Here is an 11,526-nt window from a genome sequence, read left to right as displayed (position 1 = left end):
GAGTTAATTTTCCTTCCTTGCCTGTGGTCCTATCACCTGTCCTCAGCAGGGTGAGAAACAAAAGGCAAGAGGAAAAGTCACCTTGCCTAGGGCTTTGTACAAGAACTTTTGATCGAGTACCAAAACAGTAAAAAAAGAAGTCTCCATAGGGCTTCCCTGGTGGCGCAGTGGTTGAGAGTCCGCCTGCCGATGCAGGGGAAACGGGTTCGTGCCCCGGTCCGGGAGGATCCCACATGCCGCGGAGCGGCTGGGCCCGTGAGCCATGGCCGCTGGGCCTGTGCGTCCGGAGCCTGTGCTCCGCAACGGGTGAGGCCACAGCGGTGAGAGGCCCGCGTACCACAAAAAAAAAAAAAAAAAAAAAAAAAAAAAGCCTCCACTCTCCAAGCAGGGCCTCCTACCTTGGTAATTTTTATTGTAACCAATCTGACAAGACCTATGGCATGGCTTAACGGTTTCTGGAAACTTCCTGGGGTCCGGGCCCTCATGGGCTGGTGTTTGTTAGAATGGCTCAAACCACCACCCTATCCGCATCCCTGCCATAGACACCCACCAACCCTGCCTGCCCAAAAACCATACGGAGAAGCCACCCTATGTGTCTGGTGCTATTTCATCCCGCTACAAGCAGGAGCCAGGAGGCTGGCCCCTCCGGGATCTCACTAGGGCCACCGTGCCCCCTCCACAGCCCCCGCTGGCTCCAGATGGGCCATCATGAAAGCTTGAGCTGCCCGGATCAGGTCCTCTTCCCGTAGGCCTGGGACAGGCACGGTGGGGATGCCAGCGATCATCATGGCCAAGGTAAGGATGCAGATGTCGGGCTGGGGCCCAGCCTCCTTCCCTCCTGTCTCAGAGGGCAGCCCACACAGCAGCAGGGGCCCAGGCCTGCTGGGGCTGCCCAGGTAGGGAGCTCTGCTTCTGGAGCAGCCATCCTCCCAGCCCAGGCGCTCCGGCTGCCTCGCGTGGGGGAATTTGTGGCAGTTCCGGCTGTACTCCTTCCGCTGCAGTGGCTCCCAGCGAGCCCCCCCAGGGCAGCCCCTGGCTTCTGGCACTTCAGGCACTGGTGTCGCCTGCTCAGCTTTCTGGCTCAGTGGGCCTTGTCCACCAGAGGCCACCACCACTGGCTCTACAGGACTATAGAGGCCAAGGGATGAGCCCAGAGAAGCCGCCCCACCTGCAGAGACAGGAATGGGATGGAATGTTATTCTTGGTCTCTTTGTGGAGGAGGCCCTGAGGGGCAGGGCATAGGAGCAGAGCTCTGGGATCAGGGGCAATTAAGACCAGCCCAAGAGGGCTGTCCAGTGGTTGGGAATTAGGTTTTACTCATAGCCACAGCCCCAGTCAGTCTCTAATGCAGACAGGTGATGGAGAAGTGTTTGCTGAATGAATGAATGAGCAAGTGGGTAGCTATTGGCAAGGACTTCTGGAATAGCTTTCTTCCAAGAGAATTGACTCCAGGTCCAGCCCAAAAATGCCCAGCAGAACCTCCACCTCCCCAGAGCCAGGAAGCAGGTTCTCAGGGGAAGTTGTAGTACACCCTCCAGTTCCAGGAGCCCCGCCTCACCTTGGCCGGAAGGCGGAAGACCTGGATGAGTTTGTGGAGACATGAAATAGGACATGGCTGCTCTGAAGCCCCTGTGTGTGAGGGAACAGTCATCTGCCTTCTGTCCTACCCTCTCCGCCCTTCTAGAATGTCACCTCATAGTCCCTCCCTTTTACACCTGGAACCCAGCTCACGGCATTGACCTGTTCATTCTAGAACGTGTACATGACAATGGATGGGATTAAAAGAGCACTGGACCAGGAACTGGGCATTCTAGGTTCTTGCCTTTACCTTGGGCAAGTCACCTGGACAGTTTTGTTCCTTGACATCCTCAGCTGTAAGATGCGGGTAATGACTGCCCACTACCTCACCAGAAGTTATGAGGGTCAAATAAGATCATTTGTATGGAAGCAAATGATCAGCGATACAATTCAAGGAGTCTGATGCTTTGTGCCCTGTAGGGTGAGAGAAGGAATACTCTGCATTCATTCATTTGCTGTGTGACCTTGGACAAATACATTCCCATCTGTGAAATGAAGTACTTGGTCTAGGGCACTGGTTCTTATCCCGAGCTGCACATTAGATGCTCTTGGAAGCTTTTAGAAACCCTGATGCCCAGACTTATCCCAGGGTCAATTAAATCATAATCCCAGTGAGCAGTATTTTTTCAAAGTTCCTCAAGTGGTTATAACATGTGCCAAACCTGAGACCTCTGTTCTAGGGAAATGCTTCTCAATCCTGGCTGCACCTTAGAATCTCTAGGGGAGCTTTTACAAAAACAATGTCTAGCCCTCATCCTTTGACAAATCAAATGAGAATCTCCAGAGATGGCATCTGGGGCACCAGCAATCTAAGTATCCCAGATAATGAGTAGCCAGGCTAGGAACCACTGGTCTAGGTGATGTCAAAATGCTCTCATTCTCTCGTCTACCCTGCTGACCCCCAGTGATTCTAAAAGAAGTGCCCCTCACAGGCTTCAGGGGCAAGGAGACCCTCCAAGGATCAGCATCAGCAACGACTGTGTTTATTTCCATCCTGGCTGGTATCAGTATGGCCAGCTTCAGGGCAGCCACACCTCTGGGGCCAGGATGCATTCACGTGGCCCTGCTCCAGGGTGGCTGCAGGCCTTCACTCATACTTGCAGAAATCCTTAAGTCCTTTGGGCAGGTGGAGCCCGTCAATGGCCAGCCGGTGCACCACACTCCTCTGGATCACTAGGCGGCACAGGGTCTGCAGGGACGGCACTGTGGAAAGAAGGTTGTCAAAGGCAAAAGGAACGGGAGGGTTGGGCCGAGGCTGAGACCTAGATCTAGGTCTTGGTCCCCTCTTTGTCGTTGACTTGGGCAAGTCCCTTCACTCTCCAGGCCCAGCCTGGCATGGGGCTATTCACAGGACTGAGATAAGCACCTCTTTCGCAACACTTTCCAGTTCTGCAGCCCTATTTCCATTATAGCACCCATCCTGCTCCCTTCCCCCTCGCTTAGCAGCTTCTGGGGTCAGGGGTGGCATCTGATTTACCTGTGCAACCCCCAGCCTCCTGCACAGGCCCGACACAGAGAGGGTTCTCGTTCACTGTATTCGTAAAATGTCATCAGATGGATAAATAAAAGGCTTAACAGGGCTATCATGAACCAGACCTCAGGATTAAGAAGCTCTCACATGGGGTTTAAAAGTGATGCCTTTAAACTGGTATGCCCAAATCGATGAGCATTTGTCTAATAAAAGAGCACGTAATTCTCAAAGAGGACCAAAATCTAAAATCGGTGTAGAATTCATGCCCTAGGTTAATGCAGAAAATATTGCCAAAGCCAGAAAGGGAGTTGGAGGGCATCCTAATCAATCACAGCCAAGATGGGTAAATTGAGGCCCAGAGCCAGGGAAAGTGACTTGTCCAAGATCACAAGTAGAGGCAGAATCTGAAGTCAGATTCCCCAGCTTCTAAAATAATGCTGGACAAACCAAGGCCTTGCTACCTGTTTCAGGAGCCCTAGCAGGTTCCTGTCCCAACAGTAGACCAGGAGGGGTCGCTGCCCAGGGTGTGGGATACCTACAGCCATACTCGACCTGGACCAGGCGCACGCTCTTGGTGGAGGCGAAGACGTCCACCACCGCGTAGAGGGGCTGGGCGGCTGGCAGCCCCCGGGCGCTGGGGCCCATGTCCTCGCCGTTGATGACGATATGCATGTCAGCCGTGCCGTCGGGGCGCGGGCAGAAGAGAACGCCCAGGCGGCTCCGACGTGCAGTCGGAGGCAGCATGTTCAGCTCATAGAGCTGGTCCAAGAGGTGGCTGTACAGCCCGGGACGGCTGCGGCCCACCAGGCGGTCGCGGGGAATGCGAAACTGCTCAATGCACAGATGCGGTTCCACCAGGAGGGCTGGGGGGCAGCTGGGGGCCAGCGCCTCCGCCTCCGGGCGGCCCTCCCGGGGCACGCGGTTGTGATGGCGCGTGATGGCGAAGACCCAGGTGTGGCCGAGGCTGACCAGGTCGGGCAGCGAAAACTCGGGCACGGCGGCCAGACTGGCGGGGTCCAGCGCAGTCAGGCCGAGGCGCAGGTGCCCGCACCAACCCAGCTCTTTCTCCTCGATCTCCACCAGGAACACCTGGCCGGGGGCCAGCGGCTCGCGACTGAAGCACACGCCGTGGGCGAAGCTCTCCACGCGTGTGGCCCGCGTCCCGGAGGGGTCCACGCGGATGTTGGCACCGTGTACCGGGTGGAAGCGGGTGGGAGGGGGCTCGGGGCGCGCGGGGCCCCAGGGCGCACCCAATTCCACGGGGTCGGAGGCAGCAGCCATCTCCCAGCCATGAGGCAGGCCAGCGGGCGCCGGGGGCTATTTTGGGCAGCGGGCTCAGATGGTGACTGCGGGGGCACCATGTAAGGTACTTCCCCCCTGACTCCCTTCCCCGAGGCTCTGCCCAGGGGTCCTAGCGCCGCTGGCTCAGCCATCCCGCTTAGAACGGAGTCCCCGGGAGGCTGGGGGATCCTGGCCATCCACACGTGGGTCATCTGACCGCCGGCGCCCGGGATACGACCTGCGAGGCCTACGGACCTTCACCTTGTTTGACCGCCGCCGCCACCGCCCCCTCCGTCTTCCGGGTGCTCGAGGACGTGGGGGCGGGATGGGCAGGAGGAAGACTGTCACGTGACGCTGGAGCACACGTGACTCGGAGTACACATGACTTCCCGTCGCGGGCCACCTCCGGGAGAGCAAGGACGCGGGGCAGCAGAGGTGAGGGGACTCCGGAGGCTGGAAGAGATCCCGGAGGCTGGAAGGGATCCAGGAGCCCCCGGGGCGGGGCGGGGCGCGGCGCGGCGCGGCGGAGGAAGCTCAGCGGGTGGGAGCTGGGACTGGGCCTGGGCTTCCCTCGCTGATGAGCCGCCAGCTCTTCCCCAGGGGCGGCTGAGCAGCTAGCGAGCGAGTAAACAGCCGGCACCCGCTTCCTGCCGCAGATGGTCCGAGCCGCGCTGTCGCCGCCATTCCTCCTGCTGCTGCTGCTCTCCTGGGCGCCCCGAAGCGAGGCAGCCCCCGACCAGGACGAGATCCAGTACCTGCCAGGGCTGACCAAGCAGCCGTCTTTCCGCCAGTACTCTGGCTACCTCAGAGGCTCCGGCTCCAAGCACCTCCACTACTGGTCTGCAGCCCTGCCTTCCAGGGCGGGGTTGGGAGGGACACTGCGATGCCCACCGGGGGAGATGATAGGGAGGGGGGGGTTCTTTTTTTTTATATAAATTTGTTTTATTTATTTACTTATTTTGGCTGTGTTGGGTCTTCGTTGCTGCGCGTGGGCTTTCTCTTGTTGCGGCGCGCGGGTTTCTCTTTGCGGTGGCTTCTCTCGTTATGGAGCACAGGCTCAAGGCGCGCGGGCTTCAGTAGTTGTGGCTCGCGGGCTCTAGGGCGCAGGCTCTGTGGTTGTGGCTAACGGGCTTAGTTGCTCCGCGGCATGTGGGATCTTCCCGGAGCAGGGATCGAACCCTTGTCCCCTGCATTGGCAGACGGATTCTCAACCACTGCGCCACCAGGGGAGCCTGGGCGTGGGGGTGGGGGTGGGGGTGTTCTTAAGACCCCTGAAGGAGCCTGGGAGCAGGGAGGGCTGGAAGGAGCCCTCCCCCCACCTGCACCCATCCTAGCCTGACTCCCTCTCAGGTTTGTGGAGTCCCAGAAGGATCCCAAGAGCAGCCCTGTGGTGCTGTGGCTCAATGGAGGGCCGGGCTGTAGCTCCCTAGACGGCCTCCTCACCGAGCACGGCCCCTTCCTGGTGAGTGGAAAGCAGCTCGGTAACCCCTGGTAAGGGGCAGGGAGGGGACAGTTCCCAAAGGAAAGAAGCGGGGAAGAAGGAGAAAAGGACTTTGTGATCTTCTGAAGATGTGTCCGTTTCCTGAGCCTCAGTTTCTTCATCTGTACCATTGGCTTGACTATTAGTACCTTTCGGGGATTTTGCCCGATTGTACACTACTCAGCACGGTGGCTCTTTCCCTACCCCCCAGCTGGCTCTCGGGACTTAGCCATCTCTTTCCTCCGCAGATCCAGCCAGATGGTGCCACTCTGGAGTACAACCCCTATTCCTGGAACCTGGTATCGCCGCCTCTGTGGGTCCTGTGGGGGTGTCTGGGCACTGGGATGGGGTGGGGAGCCCTCCTTAGCCCGTTTCCACTTCCCCTGTAGATTGCCAATGTGTTATACCTCGAGTCCCCAGCTGGGGTGGGCTTTTCCTACTCCGATGACAAGTCTTATGCAACCAATGACACCGAGGTGAGTCCACTGCCTGCCCACGTGCCCCAGCCTTGCTGGGTGGCATGATGCGGGGAGAGAAAGAGCATGCCCTTGGAGTCCATCCGTGGCTCTGTTGTGTGCTAGGTGGTGTGGTTTGGACAAGTCACAACCTGTTGTACAAACAGGATGGGTTGGTGTCATTATCCCTGAGATTCTTTCTAGCTCAAACACCAACACTTCCCGATTCCCTCCATCCTGCCATCCCCAGGTGGCCCAGAGCAATTTTGAAGCCCTTAAAGATTTCTTCCGCCTCTTCCCGGAATACAAGGACAACGAGCTTTTCCTGACGGGAGAGAGCTATGCCGGCATCTACATCCCCACCCTGGCAGTGTTGGTCATGCAGGACCCCAGCATGAACCTTCAGGTGCAGGGAGGCTGCCGGAGGGAAGGGAGGCATCTTGGGGTCATAGCCTTGTGGTTAGCAAAGGTCAAACAGGTCAGCGCCTCCATTCCAACCCAGTCTTCCTTCATAACATTCCTGCCACTAGCTGGCCTCTCCCCGGCCTGCGTGCCTTCCACAACAGGGAACCTACTCCTCAAGCTGCCAGCTCCATTCTTTACGTTGAGTGGCCTCCCCCGCCTCCACCCACTCCCACAAGCCAGCCCGGGTTTCAGTTTCCAGACTGCTGAAGGTCTGGGTGCGGGTCAAGGGAGGCTCTTCTTCCTCACCGTCCAGATGAGCTAACGCCCTGGGTGTTTCACAGGGGCTGGCTGTGGGCAATGGACTCTCCTGCTATGAGCAGAATGACAACTCCCTGGTCTATTTCGCCTACTACCATGGTCTTCTGGGAAACAGGTATGGGAGGGGACCGTTGGGCAATCTCTGGGGCGCAGCAGGTCATGGGACCTCAGGTCTGTCCGCCAGGCACATGATATCCTGGGTCCTACCCTGGTTGATGAGCAGAAGGCGGGGCTGGGTTTGCTAGAAAGGTTTTGGTGCTGAAAGGCCAAAGCATAGACATCAGAGTGTAAAGGGACGAAGGAGGGCTGCAGCATGGCCCAGGGCAGCCAGGTTTGGGAGCTACATACCACGCCCTGTGATAAATGTCATTGTTCCCTGGGATTAGGTCCCTTGGGTCCAGGCCGTGACGGGAGGTTGAGAAGATGGGGTGTTTGCCTTCTCTGCCCACCATGGGCCTCAGCAAATCTCACTCATCTCCTACAGGCTCTGGTCTTCCCTCCAGACCCACTGCTGCTCTCAAAACAAGTGTAACTTCTACGACAACAGAGACCCACAATGCGTGACCAATGTGAGGTTCTGCCCCTGCCCTCCGTCACCCCTGACGGCCCCCATCCTGAGAAGGGGACCACATCCCCTTTGGGGACTCCTCCCCCTCGTCCCCCTGTGGTTTCCTATCCTGCACCCTTCAGCAATTCGATGTCCTCTGGGACACATGAGTATGCATGTGTTCCCACACCACTTCCTGTGACTTCCCTGTGAGGGGAAGGGGCTTCTCACTCATCCATCGTCTGCGATGTGCCAGGACTGTGCTCGGCTACGGCAGCGTGGATTGTTCCATCTTCAAGAGTCTCCTTCAAGGGAGATGGTATTAGGCACATTTTCCAGATAAGGAAACTGAGGCCAAGCGTGTCGAAGTCGCTTGCCTGAAGTCACAGTGCTAGGAAGTAGAGGCCTTAGGATTTGGACCCGGGACTAGCAGATTCCTTCCACTGAGCCTCAGTTTCCCTGCCTGTGAAGAAAGGGGGGAAAGGGTAGTGACCAAGCGAAGCAGGAGAGCAATAAATTTTAGGGCGCTGTTGGGGAGGTCATGGGGAGGCCAGGATTCTGTAAAGCATGGTGGCTTTTGGGGTATCATTGCAGCTTCAGGAAGTGTCCCACATCGTGGGCAGCTCCGGCCTCAACGTCTACAACCTCTACGCTCCATGTGCTGGGGGGGTGCCCAGCCATCTAAGGTGGGCCCTGCCGTGTGCCCCTTGGGCCAACCCCAGTCCCATCTGGAGGCTCAGGCACTCATCCCCCGACCTCACTTGCAGGTACGAGAAGGACACTGTCGTGGTCCAGGATCTGGGCAACATCTTCACTCGCCTGCCACCCAAGCAGATGTGGCATCAGGTGTGCAAGGGCCCACGCTTACCTCCCAGCAGGGTGGGGAGGGACAGGGCAGGGAAGCAAAGATCCTGACCCTCTGTGCCCCCCCCAGGCACTGCTGCGTTCTGCGGGAGAGGTGCGCCTGGACCCCCCCTGCACCAACACCACAGCCGCCTCCACCTACCTCAACAACCCTCTTGTGCGGAAGGCCCTCCACATCCCCGAGCAGCTGCCCCGCTGGGACGTGTGCAAGTGGGTTTCTGTGACTGCTTGTGGCCTGGGGGGTGGCGGGCTGTTGTCCCCAGGGATCCTTTGGCTAGGGTTTCTCAGTGGGGACACAGAGGGTGTTTGGGGTGTGACTGAATTGTACAATAGGATGTTCAAGGTCTCTGACCCCCCCGAAGTTGACTGATATTCAGCCACCTCATTCTTTTTTTTTTTTTTTTTTTGAGTTCCCAACCAGGGATTGAACCCGAGCCCTTGGCAGTGAAAACGCAGGAGTCCTAACCACTGGACCTCCAGGGAATTCCCCCAGCCACTTCATTCTTTTTTTGCGCACGGGCTTCTCTCTAGTTGTGGTGCATGGGCTGTATAGTTTGCGGCATGCAGGCTCTCTCGTTGAGGCGTGCGAGCTCAGTAGTTGTGGCACTGGCTTAGTTGCCCCAAGGCATGTGGGATCTTAGTTCCCCGACCAGGGATCCAACCCACGTCCCCTGCATTGGAAGGCGGATTCTTTACCACTGGACCACCGGGGAAGTCCCAGCCACTTCATTCTTAAGCAGCCACATTGGTTGTTAAAGTATCAATTACTTAAATGGTATTTAGTAAAAAGACATTCCCATCCCCAGCCCCTCCCTGACTCCAGTACCACCCTAGGTGCCCCCATCTCCTATGACCCCTACAAGTAAGAGGGTGACGCCTGGCACAGCAGGGGCCACTCAGTTCCATTCTGATTGGTCAGCACGAGCCCTTATGCACTCATGCCAGTGCAGCCCAGCCATTGTAACAAAGTGTCCCTGTACATTTCTAAATGGAGGAGAGTTGGGGACCTCTGAATTCCAGTCCCTCCCCCCCATCTAGATAAGTCCTAGAGAGGTTACATGCCCAAGGAGGGACTGAATCCCAGCTATCTGCCTCTTGGGCTGGAGCTTGGGAATAGAAGGGGATAGGGGAGGGCGTCTGATCTATTGTCCCTTTTTCTCCCCCAACCTGGGCCTGGTCTTCCTGCCCGCGTGCTCCTGCAGCTTCCTGGTGAATATCCAGTACCGCCGTCTCTACCAAACCATGTGTTCCCAGTACCTGAAGCTGCTGGCCGCACAGGTGAGTGGGGCCAGCACAGCTGGGTCCACCAGCAGCCTCAGGACCCTGGAGCAGTGTGGCGAGGCGGGGGCTCCTTCAGGGCGCCACTCGGGACAGGGGAAGCTGAAACTCCAAGAAGTGAAGTCACTTGCCCTAGGTCCTGTGGTCAGCAGGGTCAGGATTTGAACCTGGCTCTGTCCCCACCTTATGCTGCTCTGCTGGAGGGGGCAGAGAGGTCCGCGTCAGCCAAGGAGCCATTAGGGTGAGAAGAGCTAGTCAGATCGTATTACAGAGAGGCAGACTGGGGTCTGAGGTGGGAGAGGGCCTTGTCCAAGGTCACCTAGGAGATACTGGCAGAGCTGGGGTAGGACCAGGTTCTGTACAGCACAGTGGTTCAAGCATGGGCTCTGGGGTCAGACTGCCTGAGTACAAGTCCGTTTACTAGCCTACTAGCCAGGTGACTCTGGGCAAGTTTCTCATATATCTTGAGACTTGATTTCCCCATCCATAAAATGGGGTTATTGATGGGATCTACTACCTTCATAGGGAAAGCATTTAGCAGAGCACTGGGCAGGTAGGAAGTGGTCAGAAAACACAAGCGTTTCCTGGTTTATGCTGTTTAGCTGGGCCTCTTGAATTCCCTGAGGGGTAGGGCTTGAACTGGGGAAGGGCTGGGGTTTGGGCTTATTCCAAACCCCCCATTTTTCACCTGCCCTGCTTCAGAAATACCGGATCCTGCTGTACAACGGAGATGTGGACATGGCCTGCAATTTCATGGGAGATGAGTGGTTTGTGGATTCCCTCAACCAGAAGGTGAGCCCGGGGTCCCCGCCCTGGGGTTGGGCCGGTACAGGGGTAGTGCAGCGTGGCTCTGGCAGACAGAGGGGGCAAACCTGGAGGAGTTCCCGGCCCCTGAGGTCTTGCTGGTGGCTGTGAGCAGAGAGGACGGGGCAGCTACGGGCTGCTAAGTCTTTCCTGGTGGGGCAGATGGAAGTACAGCGCCGGCCCTGGTTGGTGGACTACGGGGACAGTGGAGAGCAGATCGCTGGCTTCGTGAAGGAGTTCTCCCACATCGCCTTTCTTACCATCAAGGTAGGGCCTGGGCCTGGTGAGGACTAGGGGGGCTGGGGGGATGGGGCAGGACCCACCTGTCCTTTCCTTCTGACCTCCTTTTATGCTGGGTTACCATCTGGCCCGTGGAAGGGCAAGTTTTCGGGGGAAGATGGGAAAAACAGATGGATTGGGGGAGCAGGAAGGTCACTGGCTAGAGGGGTCCAGTAGGATGAAGGAAGCACCCAAGGGCAGGGGTTGTACAGGGAAGGAATCTCACGAAGCTTTGCCCTTCAGGGTGCCGGACACATGGTCCCCACTGACAAGCCCCAGGCTGCCCTCACCATGTTCTCCCGCTTCCTGAATAAGCAGCCATACTGATGACCATGGGAGCAGCCCCCCACTGCCTGATCCAGCCCTTCCCAGCCTCTCCTGCCGGGAGGGAGGTCCTCCTTTATGCAAAATGCCCCTGTGGTTCAGATCCCTGCCTCCAGAACTGACCCCACCCGCCTCCGCAGCCCTGTGCATCCCAGACCTGGCCCCAGCGCCTCACATATACAGTCTGGGGGGAGTTTGCACTTTATAACTCACTGGGGTGAGGCCTGGCCCCCTCCCTGCTTAAAGAATGCCCTCAAGGCACTGATCGCATCCCAGGAACACAACAGAGCTCAGGACAGCCCACGGGGAGGGTGGACGGACTGTAATTGATGGATTGACTGTGATTATGGAATTAAATTGGGTACAGCTTAAAACCCCATCTTCTCTGTGGCACTGGGGGTTAGAGGACACTAGAGGCTGTGATGGGGTGAGGGAGGGGATG

The 11,526-nt window shown here is 57.6% G+C and overlaps 3 protein-coding genes across 3 annotated transcripts; 1 reads left to right on the top strand and 2 right to left on the bottom strand.

Moving 5' to 3' along the window:
- Positions 1-126: 126 nt before the first annotated feature.
- On the bottom strand, positions 127-1,628 carry SPATA25 (spermatogenesis associated 25). The gene is made up of 2 exons (XM_079943725.1): positions 1,559-1,628; positions 127-1,168 (listed from the first exon to the last, which is right to left on the bottom strand). Exons 1-2 carry the CDS (start codon positions 1,611-1,613, stop codon positions 657-659), a joined length of 567 nt encoding a protein of 188 aa, XP_079799851.1. The 5' UTR covers positions 1,614-1,628; the 3' UTR covers positions 127-656.
- Positions 1,629-1,984: 356 nt separating this feature from the next.
- On the bottom strand, positions 1,985-4,701 carry NEURL2 (neuralized E3 ubiquitin protein ligase 2). Its single transcript, XM_079944741.1, has 2 exons — positions 3,589-4,701; positions 1,985-2,781 (listed from the first exon to the last, which is right to left on the bottom strand). The coding sequence occupies exons 1-2, from the start codon at positions 4,328-4,330 to the stop codon at positions 2,666-2,668; spliced, it is 858 nt and encodes a 285-aa protein (XP_079800867.1). The 5' UTR covers positions 4,331-4,701; the 3' UTR covers positions 1,985-2,665.
- On the top strand, positions 4,690-11,474 carry CTSA (cathepsin A). Its single transcript, XM_079944740.1, has 15 exons — positions 4,690-4,765; positions 4,987-5,168; positions 5,681-5,792; positions 6,059-6,109; positions 6,200-6,286; positions 6,516-6,671; positions 7,012-7,103; positions 7,473-7,557; positions 8,130-8,221; positions 8,303-8,381; positions 8,470-8,609; positions 9,602-9,677; positions 10,380-10,469; positions 10,644-10,748; positions 11,004-11,474. Exons 1-15 carry the CDS (start codon positions 4,712-4,714, stop codon positions 11,085-11,087), a joined length of 1,485 nt encoding a protein of 494 aa, XP_079800866.1. The 5' UTR covers positions 4,690-4,711; the 3' UTR covers positions 11,088-11,474.
- The last annotated feature ends 52 nt before the right edge of the window (positions 11,475-11,526 follow it).

This window comes from Stenella coeruleoalba (assembly GCF_951394435.1).
Source record: "Stenella coeruleoalba genome assembly, chromosome: 15".
Lineage (NCBI taxonomy): Eukaryota > Metazoa > Chordata > Mammalia > Artiodactyla > Delphinidae > Stenella > Stenella coeruleoalba.
The sequence above is the reverse complement of the archived record's forward strand: the minus strand, read 5'-3'. Positions and strand labels throughout refer to the sequence as shown.